At 42.2% G+C, this 23,804-nt stretch overlaps 2 protein-coding genes across 21 annotated transcripts in view; both read left to right on the top strand.

Moving 5' to 3' along the window:
- Window positions 1-9,242, top strand: part of HYCC2 (hyccin PI4KA lipid kinase complex subunit 2) — a 98,123-nt gene extending 88,881 nt beyond the window's left edge. For all 19 annotated transcript variants that reach the window (XM_073306364.1, XM_073306362.1, XM_073306355.1 and 16 more), the window contains one exon: window positions 2,570-9,242. In XM_073306364.1, the coding sequence (XP_073162465.1) occupies window positions 2,570-3,174 (605 nt within the window). In that variant the 3' untranslated portion in view covers window positions 3,175-9,242. The remainder of the gene's footprint in view (window positions 1-2,569) is intronic.
- A 3,946-nt stretch (window positions 9,243-13,188) lies between these two features.
- Window positions 13,189-23,804, top strand: part of ORC2 (origin recognition complex subunit 2) — a 32,987-nt gene continuing 22,371 nt past the window's right edge. The window contains exons 1-7 of one of the 2 annotated variants that reach the window (XM_073306369.1): window positions 13,193-13,562; window positions 14,345-14,488; window positions 15,462-15,548; window positions 16,829-16,921; window positions 18,389-18,420; window positions 20,365-20,422; window positions 22,413-22,600. In XM_073306369.1, the coding sequence (XP_073162470.1) occupies window positions 13,472-13,562; window positions 14,345-14,488; window positions 15,462-15,548; window positions 16,829-16,921; window positions 18,389-18,420; window positions 20,365-20,422; window positions 22,413-22,600 (693 nt within the window). In that variant the 5' untranslated portion in view covers window positions 13,193-13,471. Of the gene's footprint in view, window positions 13,563-14,344; window positions 14,489-15,461; window positions 15,549-16,828; window positions 16,922-18,388; window positions 18,421-20,364; window positions 20,423-22,412; window positions 22,601-23,804 lie in introns of both variants that reach the window. The other variant, XM_073306371.1, reaches the window with a different exon arrangement.

Raw genomic sequence — 23,804 nt, 5'->3', positions numbered from 1 at the left:
TTTTCAGGGTGTTTCGGTTGTATCATCCTTTTACCAGCACCTTTGAGGATAGTGGTGGTGGTGATGGGTTGTTCATAAAATGTCTCATTGTTTAATGTGGGGAAGTATTTGTGTGAATAAATGAGAAGACAAACACTTTATATTTCTAAAGGACTGATTTGATCAAACAGGAAAAAAAATAAAACACATTTTAAATATGTATTCAGGAGGTTGTAGTAAATGCATTTTAATAATTAGAAAATATCCCTTAGAGTTTGTACTTGTCTTGTACTAAGGCTCAAGTTTTTTTTCTAGGTATGAAGATTGCAGTACTCTGAAGTCTCCTACAGTTTATGGGAGGTTAAAGATTAGATTAAACCTGTGAGGATTACATAATAAAGCAGACCAGCATTGTACTCTACTGAGAATGGCTTTAGGTTAAAAAGTGGCTAAGTGCCCCCTTGAGAGGCTGAACCCAGGAATAACAGTGATGTTAGCTTCAAAGAAAAGGGTTTTCTGAAAGGGACCCAAAAACCCCCATCTGTAAAGCTGTTCTGCTTCTGAAATATGATGCATAGCTAAGCGAGAGATTTTTTCATGATGAAGGAGAATCAAGAGCAAAGTACTGGCCTCAAGAGGCTGCAGTGTAACTCGAAAGTTTAAAAGCAACGTGTTACCTCTGTCAGTGCACTGACAACAATCTGTGGAAGGGTAGGTTCATTCCTGTATGAATGAACCTTTTGCCACCGTTTAAGGAGCTTCAGACAATCTCTTTGGTATGTGCCAGAACAGAGTGAGCAAACTGCCACTGGAGTAATGCAGCAGTTGAAGCTATCAAACATGCACACTCCCTGGGGTTTCCGACAAGCAGCCATACTTAGGGTTATCACAGGGAAATCTGAAATTCTTACAACTTGAAGGCCTTATTTTAAAAAAAAAATACGGTAAAATTTAGCTTTTTTAATCTCGAAAGTAAGACAGCTGGATTGAAAATGAGCTCACTTTTGCTCAAATGCAAAAACTTCAATTTTTGAAATTCAAAGTCCTGTTCAAATACATGAGAAATGCATATTTTGTCATGTTCTGATGTAAAAACTACTTTATGAATTTCCTTGGGGCTTCAAAATGTCCTGAAACAAAATTAATTTTTTTATGAAAATACTTGGTATTTTTTGTACAGCCCGTTTCATGGTATAGGACTGAAAGCAAACACTTAAGAAGTAAATGCATCTGTTTCCTTAGTAATGGAAAATAAAGGAGCAAAATGAAAATCACAGACTAGAAGTAGTTTGCAAAGGAACCTGCTGCCAGTAAATACAGCTGGTAAACCAGCAGAGCTCATCCACCTTTGCACCCACACTTGTTTCCAAAGGTCACTAACTTAATACGCTCAGTGTATGTCTACGCTGCAGTTAGACACCTGCAGCTGGCTTGTGCCAGCTGACTCAGCTCGGGATAAGGGTCTGTTTAATTTCATCTATACCACAATTAAACAGACCCTGAGCCCAAGCCCCACGGGCCAGGCATGGGTTTTTAATTGAAGTGTAGACATACCCTCACAGTTGGGTTTTAAACTCGCAACTTTCAAAACCAGACTTCAGGTTGCATCCCAGGAGACTGAGGGCACCTCTAGATTTTCTCTGTTCTCCATTCATGGCCTGGAGCAATAGGTTGCTGTTTGACAGGCAGGTCCTGTTCAGAAGTATGAAGTCTCTTCCACAGTGTGCGGCACTTGCAGCTTAATGTTGTATTCTATACAAATAGATAGAAGATATTTAGGTAGCCAGGTTATAGGTGATATGATGGAAGATTACTTCATGTAATTGCATGGAAGTGCAAGGAGGACTGGGGTTTAGGGGAGAGATGACAATTAAGAGTTAGGGTTTACCTCCAGGAGAAAATTTAGTCATATTATGTGCCAGTTGGCATCTGCTGAAATCTACTACACCTGCATGCATGGTGGCAATTGGTGATCAATGGTCTGACCTATTCCTAAAGGTTGCTGAGCTCTTGCAGCAACTCACATTGACTTCAGCAGGAGCTGCATTTATTGTATCTCTTGGGATACAGCCCTAAATCAGGATGAGCTGATCAGTTCTACAGAAGGTGGTGAAATGATGAAGCTGAGAGGTTTACCCAGATAAAAAGTACACACACAAGAGGCTCTGATTCTTCTCTCACAAAAGCATAATAGGTTTATACAAGTGAGAGAGAACTGGGCACAGTGCATGTGAATAGAACAGAGAATAAATAAACCATATGGGGCCTGATTTTTTATATTTACGTGTAAATCAGGAATAACTCCCTTGAAGTGAATGAGGCTACATCAGTGTAAAATAAGGCAAGTCAGAGGTAAATCAGGCTCCTAGCGTACAGTACTGTAATTTGGTGCTGACTAAAGTTACCATCCACTATGTATAGCGGGAAGATTTTTGGTTGTAGGAATCAGTATTTAACTAGTGGAAAAGTGTTTGGAGCTGAAAATGAAGTTTGTTTTTAGTGATGTTTTGTTTACATCTGTACACATCCACTTCATGTAACTTGACTGTTTAGTTTCTGGGTCTGATTTGTTTGTGCTGGGTTTTTGTAGATGCTGAGGGTATAAATGGAAGAGAGGAGTCTGTGAACCTCAATGATGCTGACGAAGGATTTTCATCAGGAGCTTCCCTTAGTAGCCAGCCAGTTGGGACCAAGCCTCTATCGTCCACATCCCAGAGAGGCAGTTTAAGGAAAGCAGCAAGTGGGCGTTCAGCTAAGGATAAAGAAACATCATCTGCCACTAAATCCAATGAGAGCCCTCGAGATTCAGTAGCTCGGAGGCAGTACCTGCACCAACCAACTGACCTTACTGCGGAAACAATTGAGATGACACCTACAAAGAAACACCTCAGCCTGCCTGCTGGGCAGGTGGTACCAAAAGCCAGTAGCTTGAGCCTGATCCGGACCGCCAGTGCTTCCTCCAGTAAATCATTTGACTATGTGAATGGTGGTCAAGCAGCTTCCACTGTTGGGGTTGGCACTGAGGGTGTTACTAATCTAGCAGCTGGCAATTCCAATCGGTTTTCAACCATCAGTCTACAGGAGGACCGGCTAGGCCAAACTGGGGAAGGTAAAGATCTCCTTACCCCAGGGGCTCCCCTTACAAAGCAGTCTCGATCCCCAAGTTTCAATATGCAGCTGATATCCCAGGTGTAGCTTTGACTCCCCTCTTCCTCTTTAACCAACAGACAGTTCATCCTTGGGCAAGAACAAGAACCTTCATCCCACAGTGTGAAAATACTGACCATTGTGATCTCATTTGATTCAGTTTAGATATCATCCTGTATTTTGTATGAAACAGCAATAAATCTCCCCTCACTCCCAGTCCCCACCTTTGTGAACATGGTTGTGAAGCAGTATAAAATGTACTGTATGCCTTTTCCCCCACCTTCCTTTCTCCTTGGGTGACGTGCAATCCATCGTAGGCTGATCAGTCCCATTTCAACACTGTGAGACTGGTGATATTGGAGGAAATGGTGAATGTGATCCCTATGAGATGATGCTTTGGCTTTGTTAAGAAATAGAAACGGGTTAGTTTTTATCAGTCTACAGTACTGCAAAGACTACTGGATCATGATTTTTCTTAGAACCAGGAGTGCCTCAGAGATTCTAATGTGACTTTGGACCTCTCTGAGCTTGTGCAATCAGTTCTGGGGGAGGGGAATGTCATTGCTCCTGGCTGACTAATGCACTTTTCCATTAAAAATGAGAATTGTTCTTTTCCTTCCCCACCCTCACCTCTACTCTCCTACTCCTGAAACTCTTCCTGTTTACAGCGGAGACATGCCTATTACCAAGTCGTTGCCCCTCAGATAAAGAGAGGGCTGTAAGTAGAGAACGTAGGTCACAGTGTACTACTTATGGCGTTGTAGCCATATTTATGTTATAAGTCTTCCTCGCCGCCCCCCCCCCCCCCCCCCCCCGGCCAGGACACAGGGTCATTCCGCTTATAGACTGGAATTTGGAAAGGCCAAACCTGTTGAAATAATTCAAAAATGGGAAGGAGACACACGCTTTCCCAGAAACAATTAACTACTAGCTCTGCTTCTATTTGTGTGAGGTGATGATCACTGAATTGAACAAGTGCATCTTCAGGTAAACAGAGGGATTCTCAGGCTGCATTCTATGGTATCAAAGCTGTTAGGAAGCCCCCTCCTGCTTTCTAGGTGTTCCTAGTTCAGTCACAGCATAGATTAAGAAAACTGTAGTCCAGACATAATCCTCCAAGGAGCTGCATCAGGGACTGAGATAATGGTTTGCTGGAAACACTGAAGCGTCAATGTGCAACACTTTCTAGAAACAATGTTGGTATAACGGGGTACTCACAGTATTTTCTCCCAGAAGGACCACACTTCACTACCTTTGTATTTACAATCCATTGTATTTTGTAAATATTATCTGATCGTTTTGCTGATGGAGGCAGGCAATCTCCTAGAAAACTCTGATCTCATGCCATTGAGCCAAGTCCTGAATCTAAGTGATTGATGGATGGGCAGCAGTTGGTACCTATGCTGGAGATCACTACTTAAAAGTTCATTTCTGATTACAAAAGGGAATGTTCATCATAGTTTAGCCTGTCTCTTTCTTTGGATAACTAAGGAGAAAAGAGGACGTCTCAGCCTTGTTTCTCTACTCTGTTGTGACCTGGAATTTTACAGGCCATTAACCCATGGAACAGATGAGAGTTAATTTTTTTCATTATGTAGGCACTTTGGTTTTATATTTTTCACTGTGAAAAAATATACACAAATGGCTACCAGTAACAGGCTATCTTTTGATTTATAAAGACTGTATGAAATTCAGAACTAAAATGGCATTACATTGCTAGTGGTTATTTAATGGGTTGGTTGTTTAAATGTTATTTCGAGCTTTTGATTCTTCTTCTCTTTTTAACACCCTCATTTCAAGTAGCATTTTTTCCAAAGTGACTTTCAAGCTTATAGTTTAAACAGTTAAAGGAAGACATTTTTATTGTTGAATTCGTTACTTGGTCACTTAATCTTCATATTTCACATTCAAAGAGGAATGACAGCATCAAACAGCATTCAGAATTATGCAAAAATCACAAATGTTTAAACACAAACATTCAGTTAAGAAAAAGGAAACAACACTTTGTCTCTTTAAAAACTGCAGCTAAGTTGCAAGGACTGCCAGGGATGCATAAACTGACAGAACAAAGACGAAATCTGGAGTAGCCAAGAGGTAATGCCCTGGAGTAAAGTTGACCTAAAAATATGTACTGTAAAAATAGTGATGCTTCACAACATAGCAAGAGATGGCTACACTTGTCAGTTTGTTTTCTAGAGTACAGGCAATGGAGACACTTAATATGATGGCTATGGTTGTGCAGAAGCTTGTCTGATGTTTTTAAAGAGGAGTAGAGATGTATTTGGAACAGATTAAACCAAAAAAAAAAAAAAAAAGAATATTAATAAAGATAAAGATAATTTCAAATTGATAAGGACCAAATTATTCCTTTATATTAGTTCTTGAGGTGGAAACGTAAGTCAGAAGTTCAGGCTAGTTTTGGAAGAATCCTAATATATTTTTTCAAGTGTTTATTATGTATGTGTATATATATTATATAGAGATGTACACAAAAATATAAAAAGTGATGTTTGGTAGCTCTGCTATCGATGTTCTGTATTTTCCATTGTTAGTTTTCACCTAAGGAATTTATAACTCTTCTAAAAAATTTTGCTTCAGGCTAAAACTTAGCAAACAAGTTTCCATATCTTGATCCATTTCTTACACAAAATGCAGTTAAACCAGTTCAGCAAAATGAAATATTCCTGTGATTTCAAATGGGGAGTCAAATATGGGTGCTCAAATTTGAATTACGTTTTAGTCACTTTTTTAAAACCAGTTTTGAAGGTGTTTAGTCCTTATTTTGGTGGAGTGCTTTGTTATATTTTATAAATCTGTTATACGTATTCGTTAACCTGCTTTTGTGTATATGCACACTACTTTCTCTATTAGATGCTTTTTGATAGAGTTCAAATTTTGTCCCTATTAACATCCTAGTTGTTCCACACTATGGACTGACATGATACATAATAACTAGTCCAAAGGATCCTTTGAGTGCTGTGTGTCAGACGTTCGCTGATCAACCTCTCTGTGTTCTGGAATGACTCATCCATTAACATAAATGAAGCAGTCATTATAATGTGTCAAGTCAGTGCTCTATATCATTAATGCTTTTAGATGTGTCCATCAATCCATGTCAAGGTAGTTGTGAAATATGATGTACTGAGCTTCAGTGAACTTCAAAGTACTGTGGCATTAACTGAAACGGAAATGCTTGGGATACAAACAAAGAATAATCAGAGTTGACTTTGGAGGGTATTGTATGCTACTGTTAAACTAAGTACAAAACTATTAAAATAATAGGTTTCTGATAACTGTGACAAAGATTTAGACTTAAGTTCTTTATCCTTACCTCACTCTATTCTCTCTCCATAATTATAATGCATTTGGTATGTAACATCATGCACTAGTTTTAGACCCCTGCAATAGTTGAGTACAGTTGCAGTATACAAGAGAAGGTCAGAATGTAGAATACGACATTCCTCCTCATCTGAGATAGTATATACGCACAACTCTGAGGTGGGGAACTATGGGTACTGTAGCTAGGTGTAGATACACATTTAAGTAAGGATAAATGTATTATCCCTTGCTTTTAGCATAACTGTGCACAATAATATGCTGGCATTTGTAACTCTCTTTTTTCTGGGGCTTCATAATTTAAGGAAATATAAAATAACTGGCTTGCTAATTAAATCTTTGATCAGCTTTTAAGCTATTTTAAGTGGTATTTTGGTTGAGCTGTGAGCCATTTTTCATGCAGGCAGCAAGATGACAAGTAATAGCTGTTTAAACGAATGTTGCAAGTGAAGATTAAATACTGTACTATCCATCCATTTAATTTAGTTTTCAGAATATTGAGACTTTGTACCTTATGGTACATCTCAAATACAGATTGGAATACCCTTTGTGATGTGACCCTGAAAAAGCTTTTTTAGCTGTGTGAGGCCTGTCCTTCCATTCTGTATCAGTGAACATTTTATCACACCAATTATTTATTATATCAGATATTTGTATGGTTTGCAAATATAATAGTATCAAATAGATAAATCTGACATTTCCAAACAAATTCTTATATGTCTCTTACTAAGCTTTTAAAGTAATTAAAATCACCTGCTTTAACATTGGAATAGTGAAAATATTGTTTTCTGACAAAATATTTTATTTGCACTACTTTTGTGAATAGTGGAATGTACTGGGGCAGAGCTTTTTCTCACCATGTGAGGTTTGTGTGTGGGTAGGTACATACATTTGTCATATGTTGACTATCAGTTGCCTCAGTTGTGTGTGTATTGTATATAAATGTAAACATATTAGAAAATTAAGGGGGTAAGATCTACTACTAAATAGTGACAAATACAAAGTGGGTTGCTTTGCTTTTTGGATATCTAGTAATTAATTTTAAAGCTTAGTTCAAGGGAAAAATGTCAAAATAATGAAAAAAGGTTCACAAATATATTTTGAAGATTAATTTTGGAACAGATTATTCTACACTGAGGCCATTTTTAAATCAACAGTTTAAACTTTTTTGTCCTTCCAGATAAGCCAGTTGCTACCTGCTTTAAGATTTAAGGCATTTTAATTTTCTTAAACCTGGAAACAATTCAGACAAATGGATTGATAAATAATTTCAGATTGATTTTTTTTAAATCAAAAATAAAAAAACTCTTGGAAATCAAAACAATCTGAAGAAAGAAATGAACAAAATGACTTTTCAATCAAAGAAAATAATTCTGAAATTAAGTTGTACAAAATATTGTCCCCCTAAATTGTGGAAAAAATTGATAAATATAATATGAACTAACCTATTATTTATTATGCACTATACAAAGAGAACAAAGACAGTCTTGATATTTTAAATATTAAATCATACAAACCCTAAATTGTTGCAATCTAGCATTGCCTAAGTCTAAGACATGTTACTGTAATATGTTAAACTTACTATCAAGTGCATTAGGTATATCTATTGTATCCATTGGCATTGTGAGAATAGTTCATGCATGGACAATGAACATGTATTTTTATTTCTCGAGTCAGGAATGATTGTAGAACTCAAGGGGAAAAGCCAGAAGTAACTTGTGCCAGTCCATTCCAAACATGTAAAATAAAAAGGGCAAATTCACTATAGTGTACATGCACTGAGTATTCAGCTTAAACCAGACCATCCAATATTTGATATTGTTTGGTATTTTAAACTTAGTGTTTGTTTCTAGGACCTGGGCCTTACTGAAAATTCCCTCGTTTCTCCTCATTTTTTCCTTACGGCATTTGGATAATCAAGGTTGTGCATTGCACAAAAGTTTTATTTAGAAATTTTCTATGGCTGAAGTATAAATGAACATATAAACCCTTCTTTCAAAACTGTCATAATAGATCAGCAGAGAGCCCAGTGTATATACCTATTACATTTTGATGGAAGATAATGGAGAGGAGTGGGGGAAACTGATCTGTCACTGTTATGTCAAAACAAAACACCCCAAGTGAGCGTGAGAATAAGATTTTGCAAGGCTGGCATACATATGTTCATATGACCATTGCTAATATTTTTAATATGGATTTTTAAAATCCTACCTTATTAAACCCAGCTTGCAAAGCATAAAACAGGAAGAAAGGAAATAACTGTAGCCACTTAAAATAATGAGTAAATTTTACCTGGGGGTTGGCTAGGGTCAGTATTTGCGATAAGAATAAGTTGTTTATTTTGTAGTTCTCCCTAGAAGTCTAATACGGAGAACCTCAGATACAATCTGGACGAGAAATGAACTTTATTAGTGGACAATCTATCCCAAATCAGACAGCTTAATTCTAGATTTAACTAAATTAGATGCAAACTGATGATTCTGTTTCAAGATTTAGTGTCATCCCTTTTGAACAGAAAAGCAAATTCCTTTTATCTTTCCTATATGCATCAGAGAGTTTACCAAAAGAGACCATTAAGGGACCAAATGTAATTAAAATGGGGTCCATCCTTCAATAAATTGTCCCTTCTAATGTACAGGATTGCTTTTCTATTCCTGTGACGAAACATGGAAGGAAACAGTTGTACAGTTATTTTGAGATCCTGGACTGCATTTTGAGCTAGGTCTTTGCCAACTAATTATTTTGTCATGAATTCCTATTACAGGTTTACAAGCAGTGCGTGAAGTGTGAGCGAATAGAGCAGAAGACCCCTGTATTCTGACTGAACATTTCTGTCAAACGAAGTTTTAAAAAAATCGAATTTCCAAACAAATTAATCAGCTCTAGAAAAATCAAGTTAATTACTGAAATGCCTTCAAATGAGCAAATAGCTATATCAAGTCTGTAACACAGATAACTAATAGTTTAGATGTACCCTCCAATAAGACTCCTTTATGGTGCTTTGTCACTGTATCTTTATTTCAGGTCTAGGACAACTGATCCTGCTCTTTTCTAGCACTGAATAGGAAATTTAACAGGTTGATTGTAGTTTCTCTAAGTAAATTACATTTCTTCTCCTTGACATTATAGGACTTAAAAGTGACAGAAAATAAGCTACTGAAACTTTTCCCTCCAGTTCAGACCATTCACTAGTCTTGCGTATTTTTTTATGAAAAATGTTACTAGCAAAAAGTACATGGCTTCTAATGTGCAGTCAATGTGAGTTAGCAATCACTCAGGATAAATTACTTGTCTTTGCAAAGTATCCATTGGTTTGCTAGTGGTCAAAATGTTTGTGTGTTCAAATAAGACTTGGAAACACTACATTTTACTGTTTTCTTGCAGAAAAGTGCATACTTTTGGGCAAGGGCATTACTAGTTGGTTATTTATGGAATGAAACCATGTAATAAAGTAAATAACCTTAAGAGTCATTTAACTGGAAACATTTTTCCATATCAAGGACACCAGGCAAAAGCTAGTAAAGATTTTGAATAATTAGATTATCTTTTTGGACTTACTATGGTAGCTTTTATTTGCTGTAAGTAAACTGGGGTACCCCATGCTGTGTTTTTTAAATTTGTAATAAATTCCTCTACTTTACAATGAATCTTTTGAGTCTTACTGTTCGTGTAACAATATAGAATTTGCAGTCAGTTTGACTAGCAAAATGAAACAATCTACAAGGATTGAGATAGTATTTTCTTACTGTTTCTGTCATACAAGGTTTATTTCTCTGAACTAAGGTTTCTGAAGGATTTTTACTATTTTGGCATTATGTAATCTTATCACTGTCACAAAAGGAGTATAGACAGCAAATAACCTACTTTCTGTGGACAAATCTGTTTGGCAAAAGGGTTTCAATTGTGTAGGAGACGCCCTTTTTTCACCAGTGTAACCCTGCATGTTGGTATGCACTCACAAACATTCAGGATATAGTGCTGGTGAAAAACTAAACAGAATGGGTATGTAGTAAATGCAGTCTCTGTTGCATGATGTCCTTTAACCTGGAACCAGTGAAAATCTTCACTCTTACAGAGCTGAAGATGACACATATTGAAGATCATGTTATTGGTGCATGTAAGCCATTATCTTAACTGTCTTACTGAAGCTGGTTAATGCTGTTGATTGTTGTTGAAATGTGAAATGTAGTTACTGTTGACCTTGTAAATATTTGCCAGAGATTAAAAAAAAAATATTTTAAATCACTGTAAATAGAGATGTATAAAATGGAAAACAGTCTGCAATGCAGAATATATATATATATATAATAAATAAATATTGTGGTGTTTCTGGATGAATATGTACACCTTGTGTCAATTGTATTTTTTTAACCTGAGCATAGTTTTCTTGTTTTATAGATTTGCTTCTGTTAAGGTCAATATGTAGTGGATCTTTCTATATAGTTTCTTAGTGCAATGGTCTTTTATTCATTTTACAAACTTAGATGACCTATGCTGAGCACAGATACTGAGTGGTTCTGGGGGAGTACTGGACAATTAATATGCAATATATCTCTGTCAATGCTAATGGACTGTATTTCAGATTAATATCCTGCTAATGCCAATTTACCTGATAACTTTCCTTGGGTGTCAGTCTGTTGTGTAAATGCACTTCATCCCATACAAAAAAGAGTATTTACTGATTTTATTTTTTCTAAGTAAACTTAATATGGAGTAAAGGAGGCTATTCCTGTGAAGGAACAGGAAGAAGAGGGAAGTGCAGAGAGTAAAAGGGAGGAAGAAAGCCCAGAGGACACGGGTAGTGAGAAGATAAAGTGTATCATTCTGTTACCGTTTTACAAATGAAATTGCATAATAACCGAGAGCCTAGTTCTGAAAATATTGGAATATGCTTAGAGTTTATATGGTATACACTCCAGGTGCTGCTGCGTTCAGTAAGCTAATTTTCTGTGAGCAGAGACCGCAGCCTTTCCACCATCCTGTCTATACAAATTTTACAGCGATGAAGAAAGACTTCAGTAAGAGAGAGGGCTTCTGATCTAAATTTTAGATTGTGGAATCACTTCCTTTACATAAATAAGAAGAATGACCTCTGCTGCACCCATCCTCCTTTGAAGCCTCTTTTTAGTCAAACACTTGCTTGAGCATGTAGAATAATGCTTCTGCTGTTATCACGGACTGGGATTAATTTCAATTCAGATGTCATTTCTTCATCTCTGACATGTAGCTAATTTGGGATGAAACATGGCAGCTGTTTAACAGTATCCACTAATTTTATGCCACAGTTTGACCAGAAGTTAAGTCAAACATGATTGGTGAATTTTAATCAATGCTTTTAGGTCGGGAGAATGTAATTTCCAGAGATGGAATTTGAACAGCACTCCACATGCAACTCTAGGAGACTGCTAACGTCTTCCTTAATGAGGCCTTGTTACTTTTTTTTATTTACTTACTTTTTGTAAGCAACCTTTCTAGAGTGCTCAGGAGCGTGGCTTGCAAAGCGGGCAGCTTCCATTCACCAAGACCAGAGGTGGTGTGGTATGCAGCTTCCCTGGTACTCTGGCTTTTTATGGCAACTCCCACAGCATGCCACAAATTGACAGCTGAAGGTGTAATCCCTTTTGTTAAATGAAAAAAAAGGTAGGGAGCATTCGAGTAACGAGGGTTACCATATATAAAAGGTTTCTATACATGGCTTCTTTTTTGAGCGCTCTCTCTCAGAGCATGGTTTTCAAACAACACGCACTGGGCAAGGCCCTCGGCGGGTCTTCCGCAGAGCAGAAACAGCCACGTGCGTCTATTCCCCTGCCCCCACAGCTGGTTGGTCTATATTCGCCTGCAAACCCCAGCGCCCGCCCTGTCCTCCCCCCCCCTCCCCCCCCCCGGCGCTGAGGCAAGGGGGCCCTTAAGGAGGCGCTGACTGAGGGCTGTCGCTGGGTCCTGGGCTTGCTGCCCGGCAGGGAGCCGTAGTGATCCCCCCCGCTGCAGGTCCCGTACCTCTCTTCCCGGGAACCCGGCCGAGGGCGCCCCGAAGGCGTGGCAGCCTACAAGGGTCTCTGAGCCAGGGCGGTTTGCTGTGGCGTGTGACCGCCCGGCCCTGGGTGACCGCCTCGGGGAACGGCTCGGCCTTCGCAGGCGCAGCGCAGCTCGGGTGACAGGGGTTAGGGCGCCGGGGGCGGGGGCCCGGCGCGCGGGGCGCTTGTTTCGGCGTCCCCCAGGGGCCGGCGCGCCCTGGGCTCGGGCCCCAGGCAGGGCGACGCTGCCCCGGGCCCGCGGGCGGAGCTGCGATCCCCGGCTCAGCAGTCCGTCAGTCAGCGTCAGGGGGCCCGGCTCCCGCCCGCGGCTAAGGCGGGCCGGGCCTCGAACCCGCGGGCTTCCAGCCGGGCCGACGCGGCGCGTGCCCGCCTCGCGCGCCCCTCCCGCTCGCCCAGGGCTCTCGGCACCTCTGCTCTGGAGCGAGAGAGGGGAGGACTCTGGGGGCGGGACACCTTCCTGGCCGCGCCCCGCCTCTCGGTTGGTTGAGGGCGAGTACCTCCTGGGACAGGCGGAAGAGCCCGGCAGAGGCGCTGTTGATTTGCCGGCGGGAAGATCGATCGCGCGCGGCTGCGTTTCCTATTGGTGCAGCGCAGTCCCCGCCCCTTTTGCCCCCCCCCCCCAGCGGGGGGGGGTGGTAGGTTCGCGCTGTGCGCCCCCGAGCCTGGAAGGATGCGCCTTGTTCCGGCTCGTGCCACCCGCCTCCGAGCTTCCTGTGAGCCGCGGGGAGGGGGCTCGGCTCGAGGCCGCTGCAGCCTCCAGTTCCGCAGGCAGCTGGGGCCCAGGCCTGCCCCCCATTGCAGAGCCCCGCGCGTAGCCCCCTGGCTGTAAGGCGGCTCTTGCGGCCGCGTGCACGTGGTGGCTCCGCTGCCTGGAAGCGGGGCGCGTAGCCGCAGGTTTGCGGGGCGCTCTGCGGGGTGGGCAGTGCCCGGCCGCGCACCTGGCCAACGCTTGTTGGCATTGCAGGTTGTCTGCTATGAGTCAGCTGGAGTTAAAGAGAAGCAAGGTCCTGGAAGCCAGGTTTGTGGCTGATGAAGATGTTCTGAAGCACATTTCTGATACCGGAGGTACTGGTGGCTTAAGTGTAAACAAGGCACCTTGTTTTGCAGATAATTGAAATGTATCTAAGGTCAGGGTCGTCAAAATGATTGGAACCCTCTGGGTGCCCAACTTCATCCTGGCAGGGTCTGATTGCTCAGAATGCAAGTGCTCAGCACTTCCTGATAATTAGGCCTCTTTAAGGTATTTTGTATTAAGTATCTGAAAACTGAGGCACCTAAAATCACTAGTTGTGCTGAAATTTTTGAATTTTAACAATTTGCATATTTCCAGTGCGGTAATGTTCTGAGAGCATCTCTTTTTAAAAACTTGGCTTGGGGTTTCTCTTTATGGTGTTCTGTGTGATCCCTTTAGACTTTATGGGACTCAAATCCTGATATGTGCAACTCTGCAGTGGCAGTTAACACTTCAGAATTGCACTGATGTCATCACTTATATGGATACTGAGAACTTGGTATGACATCTAGAAGTAGCTATGAAACCAAAAAATAGTCATGTTAATGTCTAAGTTCCAAATCACTATTTGGCAGTTGGGACAGGTGCTGTATTGAGTTTCCATATGAATGTTAAAAGCGGAAACATTCACTGCAGCTTTGGTTATTTAAATTGTAAGCATTTGGGTCTGGGTCTGTAGTTTTTATTCTATTTGTACAGCCCTTCGCACAACTTTGAGGGGTCGGTAGAAAGGGGATTGGTCCAGGACAGGAGCTCCAAGGTACTACTGCAATACTACTAATTAATAATTACATTTAGTTTATCAGAAGTTACGGTTTTGCGGCTGTGATTTTAGGTGTTAAAGTTCGGAAGGACAGAGCTCAACTTGCGCTCAACGTAAAGAGATTTGTGAAGAAACTTGAGAACATTTCTGATGATGAGGCCCAGGAGATCCTGGAAGAGCAGAACTACGTGGCTGTTTTGGGGGCGTGTGCTGAAGGTATTTCTGGGGAAAGATATAAACTCTTGCAACATGTAAGTGGTGGGGTTGTTTGGCAAACAGTTATTTGCCTTCAGGGACTGATGCCCAGTGACCACAAACTTGACTGTGTGTGGTTGAATTCTAATGGTTCTTGGACTGCTTGTGGGGTTTTTTCCACTTCCATAACATAAACAGCCCTTTCAAGTCCAATGATAACGTGTTGGTCTTGACTCCCATGGCTCAGGAATATGTCGGTGCTTTTTATGTATCCATGACTAAGAAATCATTAAGAAAGGGATAGATAAGAGCGAAAATATCGTATTGCCTCTGTCTAAATCCATGGTATATGCCCACATCTTGAATACTGCATGCAGATGTGGTTGCCCCATCTCAAAAAAGATATATTGGAAAAGTTTCAGAAAAGGGCAACAAAAATGATTAGGGGTATGGAATGGCTGCCATATGAGGAGAGATTAGTAAGACTGGGACTCTTCAGCTTGGAAAAGAGATGACTGGAGGGGGGGAATATGAAAGAGGTCTATAAAGTCATGACTGGTGTGGAGAAAGAAAATAACTAAGTATTATTTACTCCTTCTCATAACACAAGAACTACGGGTCACCAAATGAAATTATAGGCAGGAGGTTTAAAACAAACAGAAGGAAGTATTTTTTCACACAACACACGGTCAACCTGTAGAACTTCTTGCCAGAGGATCTTGTAGAGGCCAAGACTATAACAGAATTAAAAAAATAGCTAGGTAAAATCATGAAAGATAGGTCCATCAATGGCTATTAGCCTGGATGGGAAGGGATGGTGTCCCTAGTCTCTGTTTGCCAGAAGCTGGGAATGGGCAACAGGAGATGGATCACTTGATGATTATCTGTTCTGTTCATTCCCGCGGGGGCACCTGGCATTGGCCACTGTTGGAAGACAGGCTAGATGAACCTTTGGTCTGACCCAGTTTGGCCGTTCTTGTGTGCTTTCTAACAGATTCCTTGAGAAATGGCCCCAGTGCAGGTGGTGGTAAAATTTACTCGTTCCAGACTCCAAAACGTTCTGGCAAGATGGCAGAGCTGGGTATGTCTTCCTTTTCAATATTACCATGAGGATAAACTCTTTCTGGAATCTTAGTCTGGCAGTCTCCTTGTAATTTACTTGTATTTAAAAAGTACTGTTTTTGGTGTCTTACAATTGGCTTTATATCAAAAGTTTTGAGAAACAGAAGCTCAGGATTTGGACATATTGGTGATTGCTTCTGCTGTAATGGCAGCTCTCATGTTATAGTGGTCCCCTTTCTGTATGTGTTAATGCAGAGGTTCACATCCACTGTATTATGTGTCACCAGTAATTCAGGCTTTAACCACTGGTGCTCTGGGTTTCCCTTACTGTAATGCTGAACCTTTGTGCTGGGCTTCGTTGTCTCCTGTTCCACTGTTCATGCCATAATTCTACAGCAGAGTCTGAGCTGATTCATCCTTTAGTCTTGCAGGTGGAGTGTGAAGTTTGGAACAGTTTGAGCTCCATCGTGGGTTAGAACAAGCCAAGTGGAGATTCTGGCTAGTACAGCTGAAGTTTTAGTTGAGTGAACTGAGTGAAGTTTAAAGAAAAGGAGTACTATTGGCACTTTAGAGACTAACCAAGTTATTTGAGCATAAGCTTTCGTGAGCTACAGCTCACTTCATCGGATGCATTCGAATGCATCCGATGAATTGAGCTGTAGCTCACGAAAGCTTATGCTCAAATAACTTGGTTAGTCTCTAAAGTGTCACTAGTACTCCTTTTCTTTTTGCAAATACAGACTAACACGGCTGCTACTCTGAAACCTGAGTGAAATTTAGATTCTCAAGACTGTTATTGCAATACATAGCCTTTTGCATTCAAGTCACCAGTTCAAATCCAATCCAATTCTGATAATTATCAGAAGGGAGTCAATAAAATGTGAGTTTAGTCCAGTTCCCAGTGGACTGATGATCTCAACACATAAGCCATTACCACAGAGTCCAGTTCGGCAGCCTCAGACAGAGGACCAAGTATCATGACTAAAATATTTTCTCACCTCAAAGGGTGGCCCCTTTGGGAGGGTGGCACTTAGGTCAGGCTAACTCTGTACCTGTCTTGTGGATCAGCAGAAGAGTGTAGTCTTGAAGAACCTTTCACTAGTATTAAATTTACTCACAAAGGTAGAGAAAGAAGGGAAATATCTAGTGCAGCTCCTTGAAAAGGTTGGGAAATGGGGTTAATATGTAAGAGATTACTTTGGGCAAAGAACTATTTGTGTGTGACTGTGACAAACCCACAGCTGTCCAGTGTGCGTTTTGTGCCTATCACATTTTTAAACTATTCTCTTTTATTTAAAGCCTCTGAACTAGCCCAGACACCAGGGAAGAATGTAACCTTTGATTCCTCCCAGTATCCTGAGAAGCCAGCCAGCACCCCTCAAAGCAGCAAAAGTAAGTTCTGAGAGACTTCGGTGAATTGGAGGAAAGTAGCCAGCAGGTGTATCCCAACAAAAATGGCAATTAAGCAGGTTGGCGTTCAGGGTCCAACTGCTAGCATACTTGATACTCTAGGGTTAGTTTTGGGCTTTGTAAATAGTGCCGCTTAGTCTGCCTGGTGCTCTAGTTCTCTTGTGGATCATGCTGTTTGATTGTTTTTTTTCCTACTGGCTTTGAGCAGAATGTGTTTACTTCTCCCTTCTGCTGCTGCAGTGCTCAGTAACGTCGAGTAACTCCTTTGACTTAGCTGCATACACTTCACTTAAGAATTCTTTAATTCAGGGCTAATTAGGACCATGCAGGACTGGACTGGCAGCCCCTGTACAGGTGCACTGGGGAGTAAAATATGCAGGGTGTTGTCTGCACAGGGAGCTGAGAGAATGGAGAATCAGTACGAGACACCTAGTGGCACATCTCGCAACAAAGAAGGCATGGCAAGCTGGCCTTTGGAATAAGCAAGGCCCATACCCTCGCCCTTACCTACCTGTTAGCTTTGGAGTTTTGACCTGGATTGGTGTGCGAGCTTGAGCAGGCAGGCCAGGAAGCAATCAGTCTGTTAACATGAGGCCTATCCTGTCATTGTCTGAGTGCTACGGGAGGAGGGAGAAGAAACATTCTTTGCTGCATTCCAACCCTCGCAGGAGGGCCCTGACTTATGTTCTGCAATGGGGTCTGGCGCTGGTTGGTGCAGCCCTGGAGAAGGACAGGGACGGACCATCCTGGAGATGTGCTTGTTCAGCATCTCCCCATGGCAGCCTCCGTGGGTGGCTTCCTGTTGGGCCCTCGATGGAATCTAAAGCTGCCCTCTCCTGGTGATAGCTGGAGCGGATGTAGCCTCCCAGTTCAATGGGTGCGCTATACCAAAGCCAGCCCTGCTCCTCATCCCCTCCTCTCCGTGCCTCACATCCAGCCCTGGTTCCCTCCTCCCCGGGGTCCTGGGAGGCATTTATCTGCTCCAGGCTGCAATGGCTGGAATGAAAGAACTGGGCACCCCTACCCCAGGGCTGGCTCAGGCTCCCCGTCCTGCCCCACACCACAGCTCTTTGCTGGACTAGTCATGGAGAATAGCCTTGCTTGCTGTCCCCCTCCTTCCCCACTCTACCTAAATCCTTACCCCCTTCCTGCTCACTCAAGGTTTCCTGTCAGTCCCCAGTACCCATGGACCCTGGCTAAAGCCACCAGTGCTGGTAGCACCACTGGCCCTTTTTTGGGGCGTATCCCCCCTCTGGGGCAGCTGTGGATTGCTGCACCTTGCACCCATGAGGGTGACTGGCCAGAGAGTTAACATGCAGGAACAGTATCTCTGAGACACTGATAGCAGATGCCTGGATTTCTTATTTGGGGAAACATGAGCATCTTGTGCCCATGTCTGTAGAAGTTGGCAGTGCTGGAAATATATGGTACTTTCATTTTGCTTTACAGAGTACTCTGCTTCGAACAAAGCCCAGCTGAAGGTGAGTGAGTGACTGACTGCTTTTTGTTTGATCTTATTTTAAAATACAAACCATCAGATTATCTTGGGGGATGGGGCGTGAAGAGCTTCTCCCCACCCGTCACCTCCCTAGGATTTTCATGATGCAGATGTCTCCATTTTGAAGCAGGGAATGGTTTAAATGAGTGCTAGAACTGCCGCAAATGAGGATCTTGGATTATGGGCTTTAGAGTGAACATGCAGATCAGTAGGTTTGACAGACTAATTAGCATGGGTGAGAGATGGTTCCCTTGCCTCACCCAACTGGACATGTTTGACATAGCATTTAATAGCATATTAAAGGGTAGATTCCCAGCAGCTTGTAAAACTTGCTGAAGGAAATTGTCTACATTTTAGGACTGGAGGGTGTCAGCACTCCAGAAATGCTGCAAACTGTGGTGACTCATTAGCACTTGGTCACTTTATTGTCCACTAGTAATATGAATGTAATGCTGGGGAAAGATACCAGATTGATGAGACCGAAGTCCTCTTGGGTACAGTACAAAACAGGCAAACTTCATGCAGTAGCAATGCAAGCTTTCCTCTAGGCTGCCCCACCAACTTCTTTCAACTCTGAACTAGATGGACAGCCTAGAGGTAAGAGGATAGTTTAGTCTCCATAATTCAGTTCAGCCTTTGCAAGTCTGCTGAAGTTGCATCAGGGCAGGACTGCCCCGTGGGAGTTCATGAAGTGAATGCTGGGAAATAGATGGAGACCAGACTCCAGTGATGATTTCTTATATAGCACCATACTGTAGGTGTGTGCAGTGCTTTGAAGCATATTTGAAGAGCCATTCTAATCTGAAAAGTGAGTCTAAAAGATGGCATCATGGTTCCACATATGATCTACACAGTTCTAATTATTGCAAACTCAGCCTGGAATCTGAGTCTGGCTGTGTTCTTTCTGGGTTAGTTATCAGTAATAAAGATTCTACAATTGGAACTTGGTTTACAGTTTTTGCAGCAGAACCCAGCTTCCTCTTTCAGATCTGTATTGGCTTTGCTTGCTAACAGGAATACAAAGCAAAAAACAAAACAAAACCTCATACTTATTACACGAAGTAAATTGATGCAACTGAACATGCACAGATGATTGGACTGGCATTTGTACATAGTCACTTTAAGAGTAGACCTGCACTTGCAATGTGCTACCAAGGTCCAAAGCTACAAAAAAGTCTTGAAACCTACTAGGGCCCTGCCATGGGAGGATCTGTTTATATCTCTGCAAAATTGTCCTTAGTCCTTTGCCTGATGTCCTGATAATATATTGTGTTTAACTTGATGAGAAGGCTCTGTGGCTCTGCACATCCTGTGTCGTTCTAAAGTTAAACTCTTTTGGACATAAGACGTAATCATACCTCCTTCCCTCACAAAACAGAAATAATCTGTTTAACTGGGTTAAACGGACAGTGACTGAACCAAACTGCTCAGTGCTCCTCAGACACATTACATTGCTGTGGGGCTTCTCAACTCTGCTAGCCTGTTCTGGGTGCTCTGTTAGGCTTTGCTAGTCGCTCTCTTATGGGAACTCCAAGTGACTTTGGTGAGTAGAATATGTGACCTAGCACATCCTGGCTCTGTCTGGCAGAAGTGTTACCATTGTCATCACTTCCACGTGGCTTCTTCAGGGGGTAAGGGGTTCTGAATTTTCCGCATCCCGGTTGGGAGTTGGGAGGACCTCCCTACAGACAAAGACATACACAGCCTTTCTGTCCTGTGTTCAATTCAGGGGATTCCTCTTTGGGAATCTGGCCCCATGGGCTTAGGGGGTGGTCACCTTCCACAAGGAATCCCCTTTTCCAAACATTCCCAGGTCCCTACCAGCTGAAAGAGAGAGCTCAGAAATGAAACGCTGGGTCCTTGCCTAGAAAAGTGTTGCTACTGGTAGGGAATGTGTGACTTTTCTAACATACTTGTGCTCTTGCAGAGTAAAAAGAATGAATTTGTGTCCACAACACCTTACAGACTCAGGAAGAGATTGACAGGTAAGGAGAACCATTTGCAGTAAGCTCCAGTTTACAGGAGTACAGTAGCATTGATAAGTGAAAGCTTAGGGTGACTACTGGTGTTTCTGTTACTTAAAACCTGCTGTCTGAGTTCCAGCTAAAGACTAGATAAATTCATGGATGATGGGTCCATCAATGGCTATTAGCCAGGGTGGGCAGGATGGTGTCCCTTGCCTCTGTTTGCCAGAAGCTGGGAATGAGCGACAGGGGATGGATCACTTGATGATTACCAGTTCTGTTCATTCCCTCGGGGGCACCTGGCACTGGCCACTGTTGGAAGACAGGATACTGGGCTAGATGGTCTGACCCAGTAGGGCCGTTCTTGTCTCCTCATGGGTGCTTCAAGGACATTGCTGTCTGCATAGAGAATTCAAGTGACTCCGAGGTCAAATTAGCATAATAGCCATCTTTACTGAGCCAGTTTTTGGGATACATAGTTCCTTCACTGCAAGCAACTGTTGCTGAGGTGTTGGGGTGTGAGTGGCAGCACCTAATCTTTCTTCAGTGACTTTATCTCAGCGGGTAAAACCATGTAAATAATCCCATCCATGCGGATGCTTTACTAAATATGTGGAATTCAGTTCTTCCGTTAGACTCTCTAATCTCTGTCCTCTGAAGGCTGGGAGTTTGTGTCTGTCAGCCGTAATCACTTGAACTGACTTAAGAAGCTGTTAAGCTTTTCAGAGTGGCAGGGATTTTAATATTCTATATCTATAGTAGATGATTTCAAGTCATTGGCTGGCTTCAAGTGTGCAGGATCAGTGTGGGAGAGATTTTTATGTCCTGTTCTTACATGTGTTAAAACGTGTATCTGTGACAGTAAATTGAGCTAGGTCAAGGGTTCTCAAACTGGGTCGTGACCCCTCAGAGTTGTGAGGTTATTATGCAGGGGGTCACAAGCTGTCAGCCTCCATCCCAAACCCCGCTACATCTCCAGCATTTATAATAGTGTTAAATATTTTAAAAAGTGTTTTTAATTTATAGGGTGGGGGGTGTCGCACTCAGAGGGTTGCTGTGTGAAAGGGGTCACCAATACAAAAGTTTGAGAACCATTGAGCTAAGCAAATTAGCTTTTAATCTGACAAGCTCAGTTGTTCGGGCTTTATTCATATGTAGTAGAAATATATGAAATTTCTAGTAAAAATTCCATTCCAGTAAGATTGTGTGAACCTCACTTTGGGAAGTTTATAGATTACTATAATTCAGAAAATGAAGATCTCTTTTATGTTCTTGCAATTGGGTTTGTGTGTAGTTTGTGTTAAATTGTTATGGGATCTGCACTCTGCATAAAGATAGTTGGTCACTTTTTAGGCTGAGGTGAAATTTTCAGATGTGCCTAAATGACAGTCAGTGGATCTCAGGATCCTAGGTACCTAAATTTCATTTTCAAAAGTGACTTGGTCTTCTAAGTCATTTGTGTGCTTTTGAACATTTTGCGCTTTAAAAAAAATTAATACTCCTTAGCACTTCAGAGCCATGAAAGAGTGAGCCAGATTCTGTTCTTGCTCTTGAATCAACAGAATTGTTAATAAAATTCCCATGGCAAAGCCTTTTTTGCTAGTGGTGACGTCAGCCAGAAAGAACCAACCTATGTTTAGAGGGCTGGCAGGTGGAATAACTCTTCTTACTAGTACAGACTGATGTAGAGTCTTTAAGAGAAACATGGAATTCCACAATGTCCTTTTTAGAGTCACTTTTCAGAGTCGAGCCGTACTTTGAGGCTTGTGCCAATTTGCAGAGCCTTACTAAATAATTGGAAAGAGATGGGGGAAAGAGAGCAGTGTGCATATTTTCAAGTCAATGTAGAATGGATTTTTTTTGGGTAGCACGATGGCTATGAAACCAGAGTAGGATTTGGATGCTTGGAAGAGGTTAGACAATGTGTAAGAGGAGACCTAGGCTACAGGAAATGTGTAATAAGGTCTCTCTGTAAAAAGATATTACCAGCTCTCAAATGTTTTCCACTTAGCTCCAAGCTTGCATTCAGACAGCGAGAGTGACTATTCTGCTTCATGCTCTGAGGAGGAGGAAGAGGAAAAGGACCACAAAGAAACCAGTGATGTCATATTGGACCAAAAGACCCCAAGTAAAACTAGAGCAGCTCCTACTCCTGCTTCCAAAAAAATACCAGCTAAGAAACTGAAGGAGGAACTGATGGTGAGTGTGGAGGAAATACAACCCTGATAGGAAAGGTTCAGAGATGCTTGGTGACAGTAAAACCCGGGCGCCCAAATCACAGGCTGGATCATGGCCAGCTGTGGCAAAGAGCTTCCTGGCTCAGTTCAGAACAAAAAGGTGCTTTTTGCTGCTCCTGTTTTACAGAAAGGAAGGCTTCCTAGTTTTTCCAGCTGGAGGTTGAGTGTGTGCATGCGAGGAGACCGCTAACCCATTTCTTATTTCTCAGTGCCTTTTCTTCAGATACTTCCCAGTTGTCACCCACAGATACCACATAGTGTCGAGGAAGAAATAGCAGCAGCATTTCATCTAGCAGCAAAAAAAAAAAAAAGCATGCCACTTTTTTGCCCCGGTACTTAACTTTGTGTGGTCTCTTCTCCAGTGCCAGGGATCCCCACACCATCTAAATTGCAGCCTTCTCATTCTGCCCTGCTGGAGGATATCTCTGCATTTTCCTTCCCTGAAGTTGGGCAACCTGACTGTGTAAAATCTGCCTTCGAGGAGACTTTTAGCCGAGATGCCAACCCTCTCTAATTTTCCATAATCCTCCCAATTTTCATGTGTAATTATAAAATTACTAATTCAGGTTTAAATCTACTAAATTTGGAAATGCACTTATTTTTAAAATAATTGTCACCTGCCAGCACTCAGATCTGATGGGAACACAGCAAATAGTGGTGCAGCTGCGTGGGACACTGTTTTCCGCTGGACTGTGGCATGTATGCCTGCAGCACATCAAGGGTCTGATAAGAGGCAAGCCACAGCGATCCTCAGTGGGGCTAGAGGGGCTGGATTCACCACCCTGTTCATGCGCTTTAGGTACCTAGAGCACTTCCATGTAACCCAGCAGGGTCCACAAAGGGCAGTTAGAACACAACATGCTGCCTGTGGCGTGGGTGGTGAATCCGGCATCCCAAACCACACTTAACAATGGCTGCGGCTTGTCTCCTGTCAGACCCTCACAGCAGGGGAGAAGTGGCAGGAGGAGGAGAGCAGGAACATGATGGAGGAGGATTATTCTGGGAAGGAGGTCCAGACCTAGCGTTGGCCAAGGAATTAAGGGCCATAGGTGGCATATGAGGGCAGCTTTCCTACACTCTGTCGTCGTGTTTGGGGCTGGGTTTCAGTCCCTCCCGCTTTCCAACAGATGCGGTGCGGGGGGGGGAAGAGGTCAAAAGAGCCTCCC

The sequence above is a fragment of the Lepidochelys kempii genome, chromosome 11, assembly GCF_965140265.1.
Source record: "Lepidochelys kempii isolate rLepKem1 chromosome 11, rLepKem1.hap2, whole genome shotgun sequence".
In the NCBI taxonomy this organism is placed as follows: Eukaryota; Metazoa; Chordata; order Testudines; family Cheloniidae; genus Lepidochelys; species Lepidochelys kempii.
This window is presented reverse-complemented; position numbering and strand designations above follow the sequence as displayed.